Source organism: Zerene cesonia, unplaced genomic scaffold (assembly GCF_012273895.1).
Source record: "Zerene cesonia ecotype Mississippi unplaced genomic scaffold, Zerene_cesonia_1.1 Zces_u001, whole genome shotgun sequence".
Lineage (NCBI taxonomy): Eukaryota > Metazoa > Arthropoda > Insecta > Lepidoptera > Pieridae > Zerene > Zerene cesonia.
In genome coordinates, this window is record NW_024045131.1 from 1,516,288 (window position 1) to 1,534,820 (window position 18,533).

General features: G+C 35.7%; 1 protein-coding gene across 2 annotated transcripts in view; it reads right to left on the bottom strand.

Annotated features, from left to right (window-relative positions):
* LOC119838220 (P protein-like) overlaps positions 1-18,533 on the bottom strand; it is a 37,087-nt gene that overhangs the window by 12,351 nt on the left and 6,203 nt on the right. Inside the window, exons 2-6 of one of the 2 annotated variants that reach the window (XM_038364071.1) lie at positions 13,240-13,686; positions 2,838-2,994; positions 2,132-2,165; positions 1,203-1,338; positions 166-332 (exon numbers count right to left, since the gene is read on the bottom strand). In XM_038364071.1, coding sequence (XP_038219999.1) covers positions 166-332; positions 1,203-1,338; positions 2,132-2,165; positions 2,838-2,994; positions 13,240-13,441 — 696 coding nt within the window. In that variant the 5' untranslated portion in view covers positions 13,442-13,686. Of the gene's footprint in view, positions 1-165; positions 333-1,202; positions 1,339-2,131; positions 2,166-2,837; positions 2,995-13,191; positions 13,203-13,239; positions 13,687-18,533 lie in introns of those variants that run through there. The other variant, XM_038364072.1, reaches the window with a different exon arrangement.

Below are 18,533 nucleotides of genomic sequence, written 5' to 3' on the forward strand. Positions count from 1 at the left end.
AATTTAATAGGTAAGTAAATGTTTCCTTAAAAATGCTACATTTAGAAGCGTTATTAAATCATCATTATATTAAATAAGAAATGAAATACTATCGATTCAAAAAAGCAGTTACTACAAAATATAAAGTTACGTAAGTGAAAGAAATAAAATACAAAGTGCACCAACCTTCACGGATTTTCCATTATAAAATTCCTCCAACCACACGATAAGTTTCTCCGATTTCTCAAATTCAGTTGAATTCATTTTGCTCTCCATTTGTTCCGTTAAAAATGGTCCTTTGAGCCGGATCTGCACGACGAATTTGTCTTTTGTTGATCCGTTGAGGTAATAAGCTGGGATAAATTATATTGAATTTTAATTCATAGTGAATATAATTTATATAGCAAGGTTAACCTTTAGTATAAAGATTTATGGATTACTAGCTGCGCCCCGCGGTTTCACCCGCGTAAGTCCGTATCCCGTAGGAATATCAGGATAGAAAGTTGCCTATATGTCATTGCAGTTGTCCAGCTGTCTACGTACCGAATATAATTGCAATCGGTTCAGTAGTTTTTGCGTCAAAGAGCAACAAACACACACACACATCCTTACAAACTTTCGCATTTATAATATTAGTAGGAAGTAGGATGTGAAAGTATGTTTGTTTGTTTGCCTTTTATTTCACGTCGCAACGGAGCAACTTATTGTAGAATTTTTTGTCTAGAGATCAGCAGGAGAGATTGATTTTGGCCAATATTTACCGTGGTGGAAAATCTTCGCGATTTTCTTTCACCAAACGCCACAAGCTGTTACTGCGTGAAAGAGCAACAAACATACATCCGTTTATGTCTGTTCCTCTCTATATTTATCAAGTATGATTATTTGTATGTGGTAGTCGAGCACACTTCGGCACGAATTGGGCCAGCTCGCACCAGAGAAGTACCACACCCCCGGCGTGAAATAGCAATCTGCTGTGTTTCGTTTGGTGAGTGGGGGAGCCGGAGGCCCGTATCCTTTTCCTTCCCCCTCCAGTCCTTTCCTTTATTCCTCTCACAAATCCTTTCTTAATCCCTTCCCAATTTAAAGTCGGCAATCCATTTGTAGAGGCGTAAGGTCTGTAACCGACTTTACGCCTCTACAAATGTTCATGGGCGGTGGCAGCGCTTACCATCAGGCGTCCCACCAGCTCCATTGCCGACTGTGACATAAAAAAAAAAACTTACTCTTCACTTGATCTGGATTAAGCGAAGTATTCATCACGACTATTTCCCTCTCATTGTACATCATGAAGGCAAGGGTGAAGAAACACCAGCAGGCAAGGAGACAGGACATCTTTATGTAGTGGCCGGCGTGTGCCATCTGCCAATGACAATTAAAAAAAAAACTTGAGAGGTGTCAAGGGACACCTGGATGGAACGAAGTTCCTTTCGGTTAAAAAGTGAAGGAATTGTAATAAAATTTTATTTTTATTAATAAATATAATGTTATATAAACTTAATCAGCAGGCTCTGTTCAATGCGAAATAGAAATTATTGTCTTTAATAAATATTAGCTTGCGTTGCATAAGAGAGAGAGAGAGATAGACAGAGAAACATGCGACGCCGCACAGCTTACAATAGCTCGCTATAGCAAAAAGTGTCGTAACAACATTTCGTAAGAATTTTTGCCCTCTAGCCCCCTTCCACAACGCGCTAAGGTACTTCGTTTCAATATATTTAGAAAGATCATAAAGAAAATGCTTCAATTATAAAAAAAAACAACTTAACTGTCTTAATTGCTTTTATACAGGGTATGTAATACACAAATGAAATTATTTAAACCTGGCGATCCTAATCAAGATAATAATATAAACTCATGTAATTATTATATCGTCACTGATCCCTGATAAGTATTCAGAATTTTAATTAGCTACGACCGTTTAAGGTGGATTAAATGGAGTAAGAATTTAGGGTGTAATTTTTTGCTTGCAGCATTAACTTTTTTCATTAATGAAATAGCCAAAGATATAACTGGGTATTTATGTCGTTGGCTACGAGTGGAACACTTATAGAATCTCTTTCGGATAAACTGATAGATAAAAAGCTCTGAACCGAAATATACTGAGAAGAATGGAAAAACTACCCTCTAAGTATTAATATATAAAAGAACGTACCTTGCTTTGTCTTTTCGATGGTTTATTGTCCAGTCTGAAAAGAAACGAAATCTTTATTACTTGCGACTTAAAGTTCAAATTGCATTCATAAAACAGGCAATAAAATACTGTTATATATATTAGATCATACATGACAAATTAATGTTAAACAGATTTTCAGCTGAATCACGTGAGATTATATGTATATAATTATTTTTATGACACTTATAAGCACACACACACACATCGCTTTCAACAACTTCTTCATTCTGTACTTATCATATAAAGTAGAAGCTCTTTTTTGTTTGTTTGAACGCTGCAGCTGTTGTTGTTCAGATGCAGGTCGGTTTTCACAAGGGTGTGTTTATGTGAGATAAACACATACATAGATACGTGTGTCAATGTCTCTTAGCAAATACTTCTTATTAAATTACACTCACACCCACCCATCGTCTCGTTCACATACACCGTTCCACGCACACAGACATAGCAACCTAATATTAGAAATTAAAGACTTTTTAACGGATTTTAAACGCGATTTATTCATTATATTATTAACCTGACGTTTCAAACACTCTACAGCGAGCGAGGTCAAGGGGAGTCTGCCCGTAATAATATAATGGATAAATCGCATTTGAAATCCGTTAAAAAGTCGCTAACTTCTAAATGTATAAAAAAAGAAAATACAACCTAATATTATTTATTACGTATAAGTATCCACACATACCCATCATCTTTACCAGGGATGACGTCCACACCCAGCCCCTTAGTGTCATGGCAGACCTCGTCTGTCCTGTTGTTGTTTAGATGCGGCGCGGACTTCACGAGCGGCAGACGCTTCGTCTCCGCAGTGCCGTTGTGTTTGATGCTATTTGAATTCGTTGCTGTAAAGATAAAAATATAAATTAAGTTGGGCTTTAATTTTTAGTTTTATAGCATTGATATGCTATATAAATGAGAAATTTTGTAATAATATAATAATTGCTACGGTTAGGCAAGAAACGCGGGTTCGAATCCCGCCTCGTGATCAAATATTTTCTTTTCTTGCAAAATTTCTTAAGTAGGGCTTTTTTTTTATTTTTTATGATTACTTGTGTGTAAAATGAAAATTATGTAAGTTTTTTACACTGACATTTTATATACGTGTTGTATATCTTAATTGTTTTCTATGGTGTGTAGGTATTATATATAGTCTTTTCTGATATTATAATGCTGAATAATTAGTGTGTTTCTTAGCTCATTTGTCTTTCTTGTATACGCTATGTGAAAGATTAAGTTTTCGGTGTAAAAATCCCGAATGAAATCAGCGTTTGAGTAAATACATCTCAAGCATCTGGAAAGGACTCTTTTTTATTTGTTTATTTATAATGCTGCACAAACTGAAAAAGTAAAAACAAGAATACAATAAACAGAAAAAGGGCATCTTTTGTACAAGAGGCGGCCATATTGCTCTTACTGATTTATGTAAAATCCAATGGGCTTTTTTTGGACTAAATTTTAAAGTTCCCAACCACTCTTCGCCTTCCTTCCTTCGTATAAAACAAAGTCGCTTTCTCTGTCCCTATGTCCCTATGTATGCTTAAATCTTTAAAACTACGGAATGGATTTTGATGGTTTTTTTTTAATAGATAGAGTGATTCCAGAGGAAGGTTTATATGTCTAATAACATCTATTAAACTACAGAATCTAACGCGTGCGAAGCCGCGGGCAAAAGCTAGTTGTAAATAAATTTTCATATAATAACCCTTAGTTATTTAATCAATCCCTCTACATAGAATGCCTGTGCAATTACTCAAACCATGACAGTATTTTATTTAGAAATTAAAAACTTTTTAACGGATTATAAACGCGATTTATTCATTATATTATTAACCCGACGTCTCGAACACTTTACAGCGATCGTGGTCACGGGGAGACTGAGATGTCTCAGTCTCGAAACGTCGGGTTAATAATATTAGAATGAATATTAACAATTACTCAAACCCTGACAGTATTTTATTTAGAAATTAAAAACTTTTTAATGGATTTTAAACGCGTTTTATTCATTATATTATAAAGAACATAAATTTTTTTAATGTTATGTCCGTCACTTAAACATTAACTAATATTATTAAATGCAATTAAATGAATACATAGGCCAGTTATTGAGAAAGACTTTAGGCAGCTATCATCACGCTGCGATTATTAAAAGTGGAGCAGCACTGAGAAATGTTGTAATAAATTTGAAAAAAAAAGCCATTAAAAATATTATACTATACTAGCTCCGCCCCGCGGTTTCACTCGCGTAAGTCCGTATCCCGTTGGAATATCGGGATAAAAAGTTGCCTATATGTTATTCAAGTTGTTCAGCTATCTATATACCAAATTTCATTGCATTTGGTTGAGGAGTTTTTGCGTGAAGGAGAAACAAACACACACACACACATTCTTAAAAACTTTCGCATTTATAATATTAGTAGTAGGATAGGATAAGTGCTGGTGGAACCAGCGGACGCTACAAATAGGTTTTTTTACTTATTCCCTTTGCTACAAACCTCTTTTGAGACAGAAATATAGAAGTTTGTAAACATAAAAAAAAAACCAAAAAAAAAAAATGTCTAACGTTATATTGATGAAGCTTAAAATAGAATTAAAGACAACGACCTTGCTAACAGCTGGCAGTTTTCAAACAATCTCGATCCAGACTGTTAACGTAACGTTTTTTTAATACACTTACGTATTTACTTCACCTGTATATTTGTATGTAACCGACTCATTTAGACTCGATTTTGACCTACTTCAAACGGACAGATTTAATTCGAACTTCGTACACTTATCAAGGATCGGTGACAATACAATAATTTCATTTCATCCTGTTATCCTGATTAGGATCGCCGGGATTTAATGATTCCCTAGCGTATACTCTGTATAAGAGCAAATGAGGTAATTTAGGTGACTCTATCACAGAAGCGTCTTTTCAACCGACTTCGGAAATGAGAAGGTTATCTATTCGACTGTATTTGTTAACTTCGTAACCTGAGAACCTAGTCTCAGTCTAGTTCTTACAATTTGAGGACGCTTTTGATTTTTGTTAAAAATAATTGTTTCGTGCTTTTAAACTATTTTCATTACAAGTCGTTCGCCCTGGCTTTTAAAAAAAAATATGTCTTGCTTTTAAACTATATCTAACTATCCGTTCGCCCTGGCTTCGCCCGTACAACATATACCTATGTCACTCAGTGAAGTTGCAGCTTTCTAGTTTGGTGAAAGAATTTTTGAGATCGGTCCATTGGTTTTCGCGTGAAAACATTACAAACATATACAAAAGCTGCCGTTTTATAACATTAGTGTAGATATTTGAGGAAACTTTTAAAGTACACACAGTTCGAGACAAGATGAACGTGCATTTAATTGTTAAACGATTTTTTATGTGTATCCGTGCGTTGTACACGAGATATGTTTTTAATTCTAATTAATATAATTCTATGGGACTTCCAGTGAATCAATTTAAACAGAGACAAACGAACTAATTAATAGCAAGAAGATAGGAGAAAGAAAGTGAAACATTTATTTTAACACATACACACACACACAGCATACAATAAATTAGAAAAGAAGAAAAACAATGCAGCAGAGGGATGTCACTCAGGAAACCTGAGGCATAACGCCTCAGCCCTGATTTTCAGTGGTACCCTTTCGACATCTGGAATTGTGAATTGAGTGACATTAAATAAGTTATGTAGGAATAAGCCGGAGGCCCGTTTCCTTTTCCTCATCCGTCCCAGTCCATTCCTTCTTTCCAGTCTTTAATCCTTTCCCTTTCCCTTACCCCATAAAAGCGGGCAGCACATTCGTAGAGCACTATCTTTGCGAATGTTCATGGGCGGTGGTGATCGCTTACCATTAGGCGAACCACCAGCTCAGTTGCCCGCTATGACATAAAAAAAAACATAGTGGTAACTATAAATTAACTATCGTACCGCCCCGATATCGCGCGACATGGTAAGGATTAGCCTACAGTCTTTCCCAAGGTCTAGACCTAATACCGAACCTTTTTTCTCAAGTTTAGCTCCACATTCATACCAAATTTCATATAACTTGTTTGACAATAACGAACTCTCATATAAACTTTCGTCCCCTATTTCAACCTCTTCTACCCTTTTTTTCGCGATAAAGTTGTCCTATGTACTTTTTCAAGTTCATTTCTATCTTCATACCAAATTTCATTAAAATCGGTTTAGTGGTTTAGATGTGAAGGCGCAACAGACAGACAGAGTTACTTTCGCATTTATAATATTATATAGTAGGGATAGCACACAGGTACCTATGTAACGGTGATAAAATTTTTGAAATCGTTCTTACAGTACCCGAGATAACCGCGTTCAAACGAACAAACTCTTCAGCTACAATTAAGTAAACTTACAACTTTACTTAATTGTAACAAGTAATATACATATATACATATATGCAAAGGTGACTGACTGACAGAGTAATCTATCATCACACACCCCAAACCACTGGCCGAATCAGCCTGAAATTTGACATGCAGATAGATATTATGACGTAGCCATCCGCAAAAAAACGATTTCGGTAAATTCTACCCCCACGGGGATAAAATAGGAGGTGAAAGTTGTTACCATGAAAATTTATTAAGAAGCTGCGGACAACAGTCAGTTGTAACTTGTAACTTTTAAAATGCACAGCTTAAGCTTATGTAACTGATATTTTTTAAGCTGTAGTCTAACATACACTCAAAAACCTTTTTCTCCCTTCAAGCAGTCGGGTATATTAAACCTCACTTATATCTTTATTCGTTCTCCTTAATGCAAAATTATGTCTTTATGTCTGCATCATTGAATCAGACGTCTTTTGAAGCCAACTGTGCTGGTTGTTGGCCTGAGTGTAATCGATCACCACCGCCCATAAGCATTAGCAGAGATACACCAAGATTGACAACTGGAAAGTAGGAATAAACTGGGAATGGTGAGGTAAAGGAAACGTGCATATATCATGGTATTTATACTGGAAATTCCAAGGAAAAACTCCGTGATTATCTTTCCCTTTGACAACGCGGGAGAAGGCGCGAGAGTTAAGCTAGTCTTATTATATGTCACATACCAATAACCTCAAAGCGGCTACAACGCACACAAGCGCACGTTACACACACGCGCACGCGTGTACGTGTAACCTGTCGGGTCGTTGTGAAACCAGATAGAACCGGTTCAAAGTAACAGCTTGTTGGATCCGCGTCAAATAAGAATGCTCAGGCATCGTAAATAAACAAAGATTTGTTATTAGGTATGTTGATGCGTTTATCTTAACTTTAATCACCATGATCACCATCATCATCAGTCTATATATTTGCCCACTGTTGGGACACAAACTTCCTATAAGGGTTCAGGCCATCCATCCCACACTCGAAAAGTGCGGGTTGGCAGATGACACATGTCGTCGAACTGTTGTTTCTTGGACATGCCGGTTTCTTCACGATGTTTTCCTTCACCGTTTTTAGCAGTGGTGATGTTATCCACATGCGCAGAAAAAATTGAAAAATCAATTTGTTTCCTGCACGCTCGCCCGGTCTCGAACCCCGAATCGATTTTTTAAGTCCGAGCTCCTCACCACTGAGCCACCAGTTTTTTTTTTATAATATCCTTTACCTAAACTTTCATATTAATAGTATCTAAACATTAAAATAATACAACAAACAAGCGGCTCGCCCCGGCTTCACCCGAGGTACGTTTTTTGTCTGCATCAACGCACAGCCCAAACTACTGGACGTGACGTGGATGCCTACGAAAATGCAAAGAAAGGGTTTTGATAAATTCTACTCCCAAAGAGATAAAATATAAGATACAAGTTTGCACCATGAAAATTTATAAAAATCGCGCGGGTGAAGCTGCGGGCAACAGCTAGCTATAGTATATATAAAATCAAAAAGGTTTTAAACCATTATACCCGATTAATGGTACTAGCTGTGAAGTCCGTATCCCGTAGGAATATCGGTATAAAAAGTGCCTATGTGTTATTTGAGTTGTCCAGCTGTCTACGAAGCAAATTTCATTGCAATCGGTTCAGTAGTTTTTGCGTGAAAGAGTAACAGACATCCATCCTCACAAAATTTTGCATTTATAGTATTCTTATTCGCCAATATATGTCAGGAAGAGTCATAATAAATAGGGACTACTCAAACGCCTCCTATTTGATAAAAAAGTAAGTTTAAGTCGATAAAATACGAATAAAACATGAATATGACATTTTCTAAAAAAGATTCCTAGCTAGATCGATTTATCGCCCCCGAAACCCCCTGTATACTAAATTTCATGAAAATCGTTGGAGCCAATTTCGAGATTCCAATTATATATATAGATATATATATACAAGAATTGCTCGTTTAAAGATATAAGATAAGATAAGATATAGTCTCTGTATTGATGAGCCAAGGTAATGTACGTTTTCGTATATCATCAAATAAAAATTTAACATAGCATTGAAGACTACCATTTAGGGAAAAAGTAGTTTCCTAAATTGAAGGCCTTATTGTATCCTATTGTATGTACCCACTATTCTATACATTATGGCGTATTTACACATTTAAATTAAGAGTTTATTCGTTTGTTTATTTGTACACGCTAATCTAAGGAATCGAAGGTAGGATTTGAGAAATTACTTCTATGTTAGACAGTTATTGAGGAAGAGATAGCTATATACATAGTACGACGTCGTTGAAACCGCGGGGCAACTCTAAATAGTTAAAATCTACTTGGGATACTACTTTTTATTTCTCTTACAAAATATCTATACGCGTATTTAAAGAATATAATATCCGCAGAAACTGCTAGAAACGGTGTTATATAAGTTATGTTTTATGACTACTAAAAGGTACTGAGGAAGACAATTTCTAGTTTAATAATATAGTAACCTATAGTACTAATATAGTATTAGCTTATTTGTGGCTATTGGCATATAATGTGTGTGAAGTCCCGTGTCCCCTAGTGGGGTATGGGGCAGATGATGTACATCTGTTTCACTGATCGATTTTCTTTACGGACAAGTAGGTGATCAACCTTCTGTGTCCTGCCAGACCGAGACATTTTTTTTTGTGCGTCGCCACCGGGAATTGAACCCAGGACCCCTCGGTTCTACGCTCAGGCGTTAACCACTGTACCAAGGAGGCGGTCAATTGGCATATAATACTATACTCTATAATCTATAGCTTAATAAAAAACATGGTTAATGATTGAACAAAGTAAATGGACTCGCATACTTTTATAGAAAGTGCGAGCTGTGTCCCGCGGTTTCACCCGCGTAAGTCTGTATCCCGTATTAATATCGGGATAAAAAGTTGCCTGTGTGTTAATCCAGTTATCCAGCTATCTACGTACCAAATTTTATTGCAATCGGTTCATTAGTTTTTGCGTGAAAGAGTAACAAACATAAATACACATATATAACCATCCGCACACACTTTCGCATTAATAATATCAGTAGGATAGGAAATTATTTAATCCTCGCGATTCTAAACAGGACAATAAAGTTTAGTCGTGAAATTATCATATTTTTACTGATCCTTGATGAATTTGAATTAAATATGTCCGTTTGAAGTGGGTCAAAATCGAGTCAAAAGGCATCGGTTACATACAAGCATACACATGAAGCTAATAAAAGCGTGTTTAAGAGTAAATGTTTGTCATTTGAATTTATAGTATTCCAAACACAACCACACCCAGCACAACCAAAACGTGCTGCGTGATGTCACTGTTCGCACCACGCGAGGGCGGGCTACTGCACAACAAAACCTTACCAATATGGAAATAACAAGGCTTCGCAATCTTTGACAAACAAACAAACTCCAACGTTAATTTTTCTCAGGAATATTATCACACCAAATTAGGTAAAGTCACATTATTCTGACGTAAGCAGTTTTTAAGTAATCGGTTAGCATACGTGTGTTATGTCAAAAAATCAATAATTAGGTACACCGAGTCAATGCCTGGAGTTATGAAGTTTATATTAAGTTACTAGCTGTACGCCCCGGCTCCGTCCGGGTACTTGTTTATTGTAATTTAAATTATAATAAAAACTATCCTATCTCTCAAGTTGGATCGAACTGCACATGGTGTGCGAATTTTATTATAATCGGTTAAGTGGTTTAGGAGTCCATTGAGGACTAACATTGTGACACGAGATTTATATATATTAAGATTATATATATTAAGTTAGTACTATATATTGTTAGTAATTAATGTTACTTAAGTTAGCAGAGGTCCGCTATCTTATCTGCGTCAGGTATATAGGAATTTTTTTACACATAAACTATAGATTATAGAGTATAGTATTATATGCCAATAGCCACAAATAAGATTAAGATTTAAGTTAATCCTACTAATATTATAAATGCGCAAGTTTGTGAGGATGGATGTATGTGTATGTGTATGTTTGTCACTCTATCACGCAAAAACTACTGAACCGACTGCAATGAAATTTGGTACGTAGATAGCTGGACCACTGGAATAACACATAGGCAATTTTTTATCCCCATAACCCTACGGGATACAGACTTACGCGGGTGAAACCGCGGAGCGCAGCTAGTAGTAAATATTTAATGAATTTTCGTCTCCTTGCTTCAGCATTAAATCTTATCGCAAAACATTTTTTTCTTTTCAAAACATATATGACATTTAAAAAGACGAATAGTATGAAATTATGATACTATAATTCTAAGATATACTATAATTATAATAAAAAAAATATATATATAAGATCTATTTTCAATCAACCTTCTTGCGCATTAAAAGCGAACTTGTCCTCACAAAAATATATCTATCGCGTGTCACACGTTATTATCGTAAGGGCGCGGCGCTTCCGCCACAGATTGTCCCGCTAAAATCTGACACACGCTCTATTTAGTCTGTGCAAAAGATACATTGCGGGTTGCGTGTGTCAGGGGATGCATTTTTTTTTTGTTTTGGGTGTCTATTGACACACGCTCTATTTTGTCTATGGTAAAGTTATGTTGCGGGTTGCGTTTATTAGAGGACGCAATTTTATTTTACGGTCTTGGGGGTCTAGGGAGTTAAGGGGGTGGAGGGTTGGGGGGGAGGGGGCAGGAGTAGATCGTGGTTCGTGCGGTCAATTTTGTCGCGGTCGAAATCAAGTCTAATAAATTATATGTTAACTACAAGACCGATGTTAGAACTCGAGATGATATATTGAAATGTGTAGGAAACTTGTGTGTAACTTGCTCTTGCACAGAGTAGTGACGACACAGAGAACTATAACTGTACAGAGTGGGGGCGATATAGAGAACTATAACTGTACAGAGTAAGGGCGATACAGAGAACTATACCTCCAAAGAATAAGTACGACACAGAAAATTTTAACTGAAGAGAGTAGGGATGATACAGAGAACTATAACTGTACAGAGTAGGGACGACATAGAGTAGTTCAGTTATCGTAACACCCATCAAAACAAATACAAGGAAAGAACAATAACATATAAAAACATAAAAACAACAGTCAAGGTGACTATTTGAGTTAACTGGCACAGTGTCAAGGTTGTAAAAACTCTGTTTATATTTATCGTGTTTTAAATTACATTTTATATGGAGGTCGATACACGTGTCAGCTGAAAAAGCTTTGTTTCCATTAGTCTTCCAATCACGAATTTAGGGTTCCGTAAGCACCGAGTAAAACACACAAAGGGATTGGTAAATAGAATAGGTCCCGATTCTATTAGGTATTAAGACTTTGTTGTTTATGAGTCTGCCTGTCTGTCAGTCCGTCTGCCATCAGGATGTATGTATCTCTTGTATCTCTTGAATCGTGATAGTTAGACAGTTAAACTATTCAATATATATATTTTTATGAACAGTAAGGATCCTCTCGATCACAACATCGCCTGCCGGTATGCGAAGATCTAGAAGGTAGAGCGCACTTTCCTAAAATTATATATATTTCTGTATGTGTGTCTAAAACAACAGACAGTAAGAAATCGAGTTTAAGTGATGGTTGCCAATGCCATAAATGGGATAGTTGACAACTTTTTCGCAGTTGCTCTCAGCCTATCCATCAAAGTGAATCTCGTTACAATCTGTTCACCCGTTTATGACGTACAAAAAGTGTAACTAATACGACTTTTTTAAATATATAGATATAAATACCCAATATTGATTTAGTCTATCTATACCTTCATATTCTCTAAATGTTAATTTTTGCTCGACTTGGCGGGGGGTACTGCCGTGCCACTAGGTTATCTATGTGTGCGTGTTTTTCTTCTAACCTATACTTATGTATATTCTAATAGGTTGCTAGGCAACCAAGCTAGAGAAACATTGGCTTGAATTAATTGGTCTTTATAGTCTTTTTACATTATTACATAATGCCGATGGCTCGTAATCCTTTGCCCGTAGATTCCTCTATTCCCGTTTCCGTTCTTTCCTTTTTCTCTGTTCCTTCAAAGCAAGCAGCGCATTTGAGGCTCTACCCCTGAACATGTTATTGGGCAATGGTTGATCGTTTACCATCAGGCGAGCCACCAGCTCAGTTGCCCGCTATTACTAATAAAAAAAACGCACGTTGCAACAATAAAATTGTAAAATTTAGTACAAAAACTCACCAATCTCTTTCTCATAATAAAATTGTAGAATTTAATACAAAAACTTCACCAATCTCTTTGTCATAATAAAATTGTAGAATTTAATACAAAAACTTCACCAATCTCTTTGTCATAATAAAATTGTAAAATTTAGTACAAAAACTCACCAATCTGTTTCTCATAATAAAATTGTAGAATTTAATACAAAAACTTCACCAATCTCTTTCTCATAATAAAATTGTATAATTTAGTCCAAAAACTCACCAATCTCTTTCTCATAATAAAATTGTAGAATTTAATAAAAAAACTCACCAATCTCTTTCTCATAATAAAATTGTAGAATTTAATACAAAAACTCACCAATCTCTTTCTCATAATAAAATTGTAGAATTTAATACAAAAACTCACCAATCCCTTATACATAATAAAATTGTAAAATTTTAATACAAAAACTCACCAATTTCTGTCTTATTATAAAATTGTAGAATTTAGTACAAAAACTCACCAATCTCTTTCTCATAATAAAATTGTAAAATTTAGTACAAAAACTCACCAATCTCCTTTTCATATCGCTTCTGAAACGGCTCCAAGTCTGGATCGTACTTAATCTTCTTGGGTAGCTTCAGCCAAACTTGTAAAGCCTCTGCTGTGAGCTCACCACTGGATACCAACGAATACTGGCTCCTGCTGAGTTCAGGGTTTGACGGCTTCCTGGAGACGCCCCACACTTTAACTCTCTTCACCAATTTATCCATTTTAATGTCAAATATAGTCAATCATTGATTCTTTATACAGGCTCAGATAAAACTGAATGGTCTGTGAGATTTAGTTAATATATTCCGGTAATTTGAATTGAGTTTGTGAACTAAAATTGATATATTGATTGATGTTATTGAGATGAAAAGATTGATATGCTGTTTCTCTGATCACTTCACACTTTTTATACTCATTGAATAAACGTATTTAATATTTTTAATGTCTTTCAAATTGTTTTTATCATCTGTATCATGAATTAAGATTTGTGATTGAGTTATAAACAAATAGATTTAATAAATTGAATATAAAAATTTATCTTATTTGTATATATGTCACGGTTAATTTGACATTTGTTGAAATAGTTTTTTTTATTTTATATATAGTTCTTCTATGAGCATTATATATAATGCTATGAAATTCTGCTGTTATGTTATGTTAGTCTATTATACTTATTATCACACATGTAAAAACAGTTGGTATACACAGCGAACCTAATTAGAATAATGAGAATCCATGAAATTATTTTATCGCCACCGATCTTTTATAAGTTTTAATTGAATCTGTCCGTTATAAGCATATCAAAATCGAGTCTAAAGGAGTCGTTTTCACAAATATAAAGATAAAGCTAATAAAAGCATGTTCAAATGACTGAATTATTTTATGCATATTCGGTAAATCTAAGAATACTCCTAAACTTACCTAAAAAAAAACTAGTGGCTCAGTTGTGAGAACCTCGGATTTAAAATCGACAAGTCGGGGTTCAAAACCAGGCGAGCGTGCAGGAAATTAATAGTTTTTTCAATTTATCTGCGTATGTGTAAAATCACCACTGCTCAAAACGGTGAAGGAAGACATCGTGAGGAAACCCGGCATGTCCAAGACTCAAAAGTTCGACGACATGTGACATCTGCCGACCCGCACTTGGCCAGCGTGGTGTATTATGGCCTGAACCCTCATAGGAGGCCTATGTCCAAGCAGTGAAAACACATATGGGCTGATGATGATGATGATAATGATGTAGAATACTCCAAATATACCAATAAGTGCTCGCGCAAAGCAGCACCTGCTAAATACAAACCTTCTTTGTTTTAAAATAGGATACTGAAAATCAGCGCTGCGAATCCTATCCTATCCTACTAATATTATAAATGCGAAAGTTTGTGAGGATGGATGTATGTGTATGTGTATGTTTATTATTCTTTCACGCAAAAACTACTGAACCGATTGCAATAAAATATGGTACGTAGATAGCTGGATAACTGGAATAACACATAGGCAACTTCTTATCCCGATATTCCTACTAGATACGGACTTGCGCTGGTGAAACCGCATGGCGCAGTTAGTATTTCATATGAATAAAAGAAACCTACGCCTAGAAACGCACATGTTACGATTGTAAAACTCCGCCGTTTGTTTATCTTTATGTTTTATTGATGTTTATAAGTGAACAATGCATTGAGATTGTTAAGATGAAAAGATTCGCGATCAGCATCGTAAATACTGTTTTAATGGAGTACACAAACGGACAGTTTTGACATACTTAACTAAAGGGTCAAACATAATAGAAAAGATTATAACAGAAAATTTAATTTTTAAGTTTTATTACTGTGGCGGGATCACGGATGGTCGTGAAGCGAGGCGTTGCTACGGTTAGGCATGACGCGGGTTCGAATCCCGTCTCGTGATCAAATTTTTTTCTTTTCTTTCAAAATTTCTCAAATAACAGAAAATGTTAATTTCACGAAAAAACAACACGAAATATAAAAAATAAGACAAAATAGAAAGAAAAAGGGAATTACAAAAGTTGTCATCATCATCAGCCCACATATGTTCCCACTGCTGGGACCAGGCCCTATGAGGGTTTAGGCCTTAATCCACCACGCTGGTCAAATGCGTATTGCCAGATGTCACATGTCGTCGAATTTTTGTTTCTCAGACATGCCGGTTTCTAAATCGGGTTTATGAGTACTACTTATATAATAAAAAAAAGAAAAGTTTTTTTGTTTCTTTGTACCCTAAAGGCTCCGAAACTGCTGGTCCGATTTTGAAATTTCTTTCACCAAAAGAAAGCTATATTATTCCCGAATGCCATAGGATACTTTTTACCCCGGAATTGTACCACGGGCGAATCTGGGGCGAACAGCTAGATTAATTATATTATAGCTAAATTATATAGACTTTAACTATTTTTTACTATATTTTAAGATAATAAATTACTATGAATTATTTGATTGTTTGTTTACTCGAATGATTTTAAAATACCATTAAAGATCTTTTACTGTTTGAACGCCTCCTTGGTACAGTGGTTAACACCTGAGCTTAGAACCGAGGGGTCTTGAGTTCGATTCCCGGTGGGGACGCACAAAAAAATGTCTCGGTCTGGCAGGACACAGAAGGCTGATCAAACTACTTGTCCACAAAGAAAATCAGTGAAACAGATGTATATCATCTGCCCCATACCCCACTAGGGGACATGGGACTTCACTTTAAATTAAAGATCTGTAACAGCAGAGTTATATCCAAACAAAGCTAGAAAATAGTAAGGGCTATGCTTTACCGTGATGATACATTTAATTCCCACGATTTCCTTTGACCACGCGAGAGAAACCGCAGGCGGAAAGCTAGTAGTCTGTTATATTGTGTTTTGTATTTCAGTCAAAACCCAGGCAAAGTTGGGACAAGCAGTTAGTTATAACATAGTAGCTTTTGTCCGCGGCTTTGCGTGCATTACATTCGGAGTAAAATCAATTTCTCTACACCATAAAGATTTCCTGTTATCTTTGAAATATCTAAATTCAGTAACAGTATTTCTCCACTTCTTAAAGGATGTTTTATTATATTTATTACTTTTTTTATTTAATACGTATAAACCCTTGAATCACTCTATTTAAAAAGCTCATCAAAATCTGTTGCGTTATTTTAAAGATCTACGCATACAGACACACAGATGGCGAAAGGCTTCGTTATACTATGTAGTGATGATGAAGTATGATGTTAGGAAATATCACGTATAAATCAAATGCACTCGTTTTATGACACTTTAATTATCGTTTTTATTGCTTTCCGGATAAGTGTCATATTCATTAGTACATAATAAGTACATATATTGTTAATTACTAAGAATCGTCTATCAATTGTAAACATATCATTATACTTTAATGTACGTGTTTTTTATTTTTCTATGATTCATATATTTTCGATAAATTTGTGTCCTATTTATCCTACTAATATTATAAATGCGAAAGTTTGTGAAGGTGTGTGTTTGTTGCTCTTTCACGCAAAAACTACTGAACCGATTGCAATGAAATTTGGTACGTAGATAGCTGGACAAGTGGAATAACATATAGGCAACTTTTTGTTCCGATATTCCTACGGGATATGGACTTACACGGGTGAAACCGTGGGACGCAGCTAGTAATTTATAATACTAACTACCCGAGCGGAACCGGGACGTGCAGCCAGTAGATAATATATTATGTTATTTCTTTGTTATTTAATGTGGGAGTCGAGCACGCATCGGCACGAATAGGGCCAGCTCGCACCGGGGAAGTACCACACCCCCACAGAAAACCGACATGAGATAGCAGCATGCTACTGTGTTTTGCACAGTGAGTGGGGGAGCCTTAGGCCTATATCCTTTTTCTTATCCTTCCCAATCCTTTCTTCTATTCCTCTCATCATATTCTTAATTCTTTTAAGGTCGGCAATGCATTTGTAGAGGTGCTAAGGTCTGCGCCTCTCCAAATGTTCATGGGCGGTGGTAGCGTTTATATCATCAGACGATCAACCAGCTTCGTTGCCGACTATGACATAAAAAAAAACCGAATTTAAAAAAAGGAGGAACTTGTAATAACTTACTAGGTGAATCGATATATTTTTAATTTGTATGAATGTATTTTCTTGTGTTTGATTTTACGCGAGTTGTATGAATGTGAGAAATTTTGATTTTTTTTGATTCGTGATCAAATTTTTTCTATTCTTTCAAAATTTCTCATTTATAAAGCATTTCAATGCTATCAAACTAAAAATTAAAAATTGTATGAATGTGTTTTTTATATGTTCTTATCTATACTAATATTATAAAGCTGAAGAGTTTGTTTGTTTGTTTGAACGCACTAATCTCAGGAACTGCTGGTCCGATTAGAAAAATTATTTCAGTGTTAGATAGCCCATTTATCGAGGAAGGCTATAAGGCTATACACGTACCACGGGCGAAGCCGGGACGGACCGCTAGCTAGATTTATATACAACCTTTCTGTTGGCGACGTCGCCCTTATTATCTAAGATAACAAACGCAAAGTTATTAATATCTTACACTATGACTGAATACGCCCATTCAATTGACTCACAACGGATTGTAGTCACGTAAAAGTTAAAGAAATATGAAAAAAAAATTCGCTCCAAAACATTTTTACTTACTAAGTTATATGTTTGTAGTACGTAGTGAGTAGTGGTAAGTAGTTAATGATCCGTTTTACGCTAAATTGTTTTACATTACACGCATTCATGCGTAAACCTGCATATTTTATGGGCACCATAATGACTTTAACCTTGGCAAAGAGTAATTATATAATAATAGTTATTGCATTAACTTAGTTAGCGCCCAAGCTCGTTACGTGTAGGCGGTGGATATATATTTAAAAGAAAACTTACAGATATATATACATTCGTAGCATAAAAAAGTGAAGTCCCGTGTCCCCTAGTGGGGTATGGGGCAGATGATGTACATCTGTTTCACTGATCGATTTTCTTTATGGACAAGTAGGTGATCAGCCTTCTGTGTCCTGCCAGACCGAGACTTTTTTTTTTGCGTCCCCACCGGGAATCGAACCCAGGACCCCTCGGTTCTAAGCTCACGCACTAACCACTGTACCAAGGAGGCGGTCTAATTCGTAGCATAAGTGAAACAAAAAATAAGGCCAATTAGAAGTTTTCACATGTATACACAATTATAACGTAATAAAAACTTCGTTCGTAGTAGTAGTTCGTATCAATTATAATTTAGGTTACATCACGCAGATTGAATGTTAAAAAAGACATTAGCCATATCTTATACCTTTAAACGAGCAATTCTTGTATATATATATATAT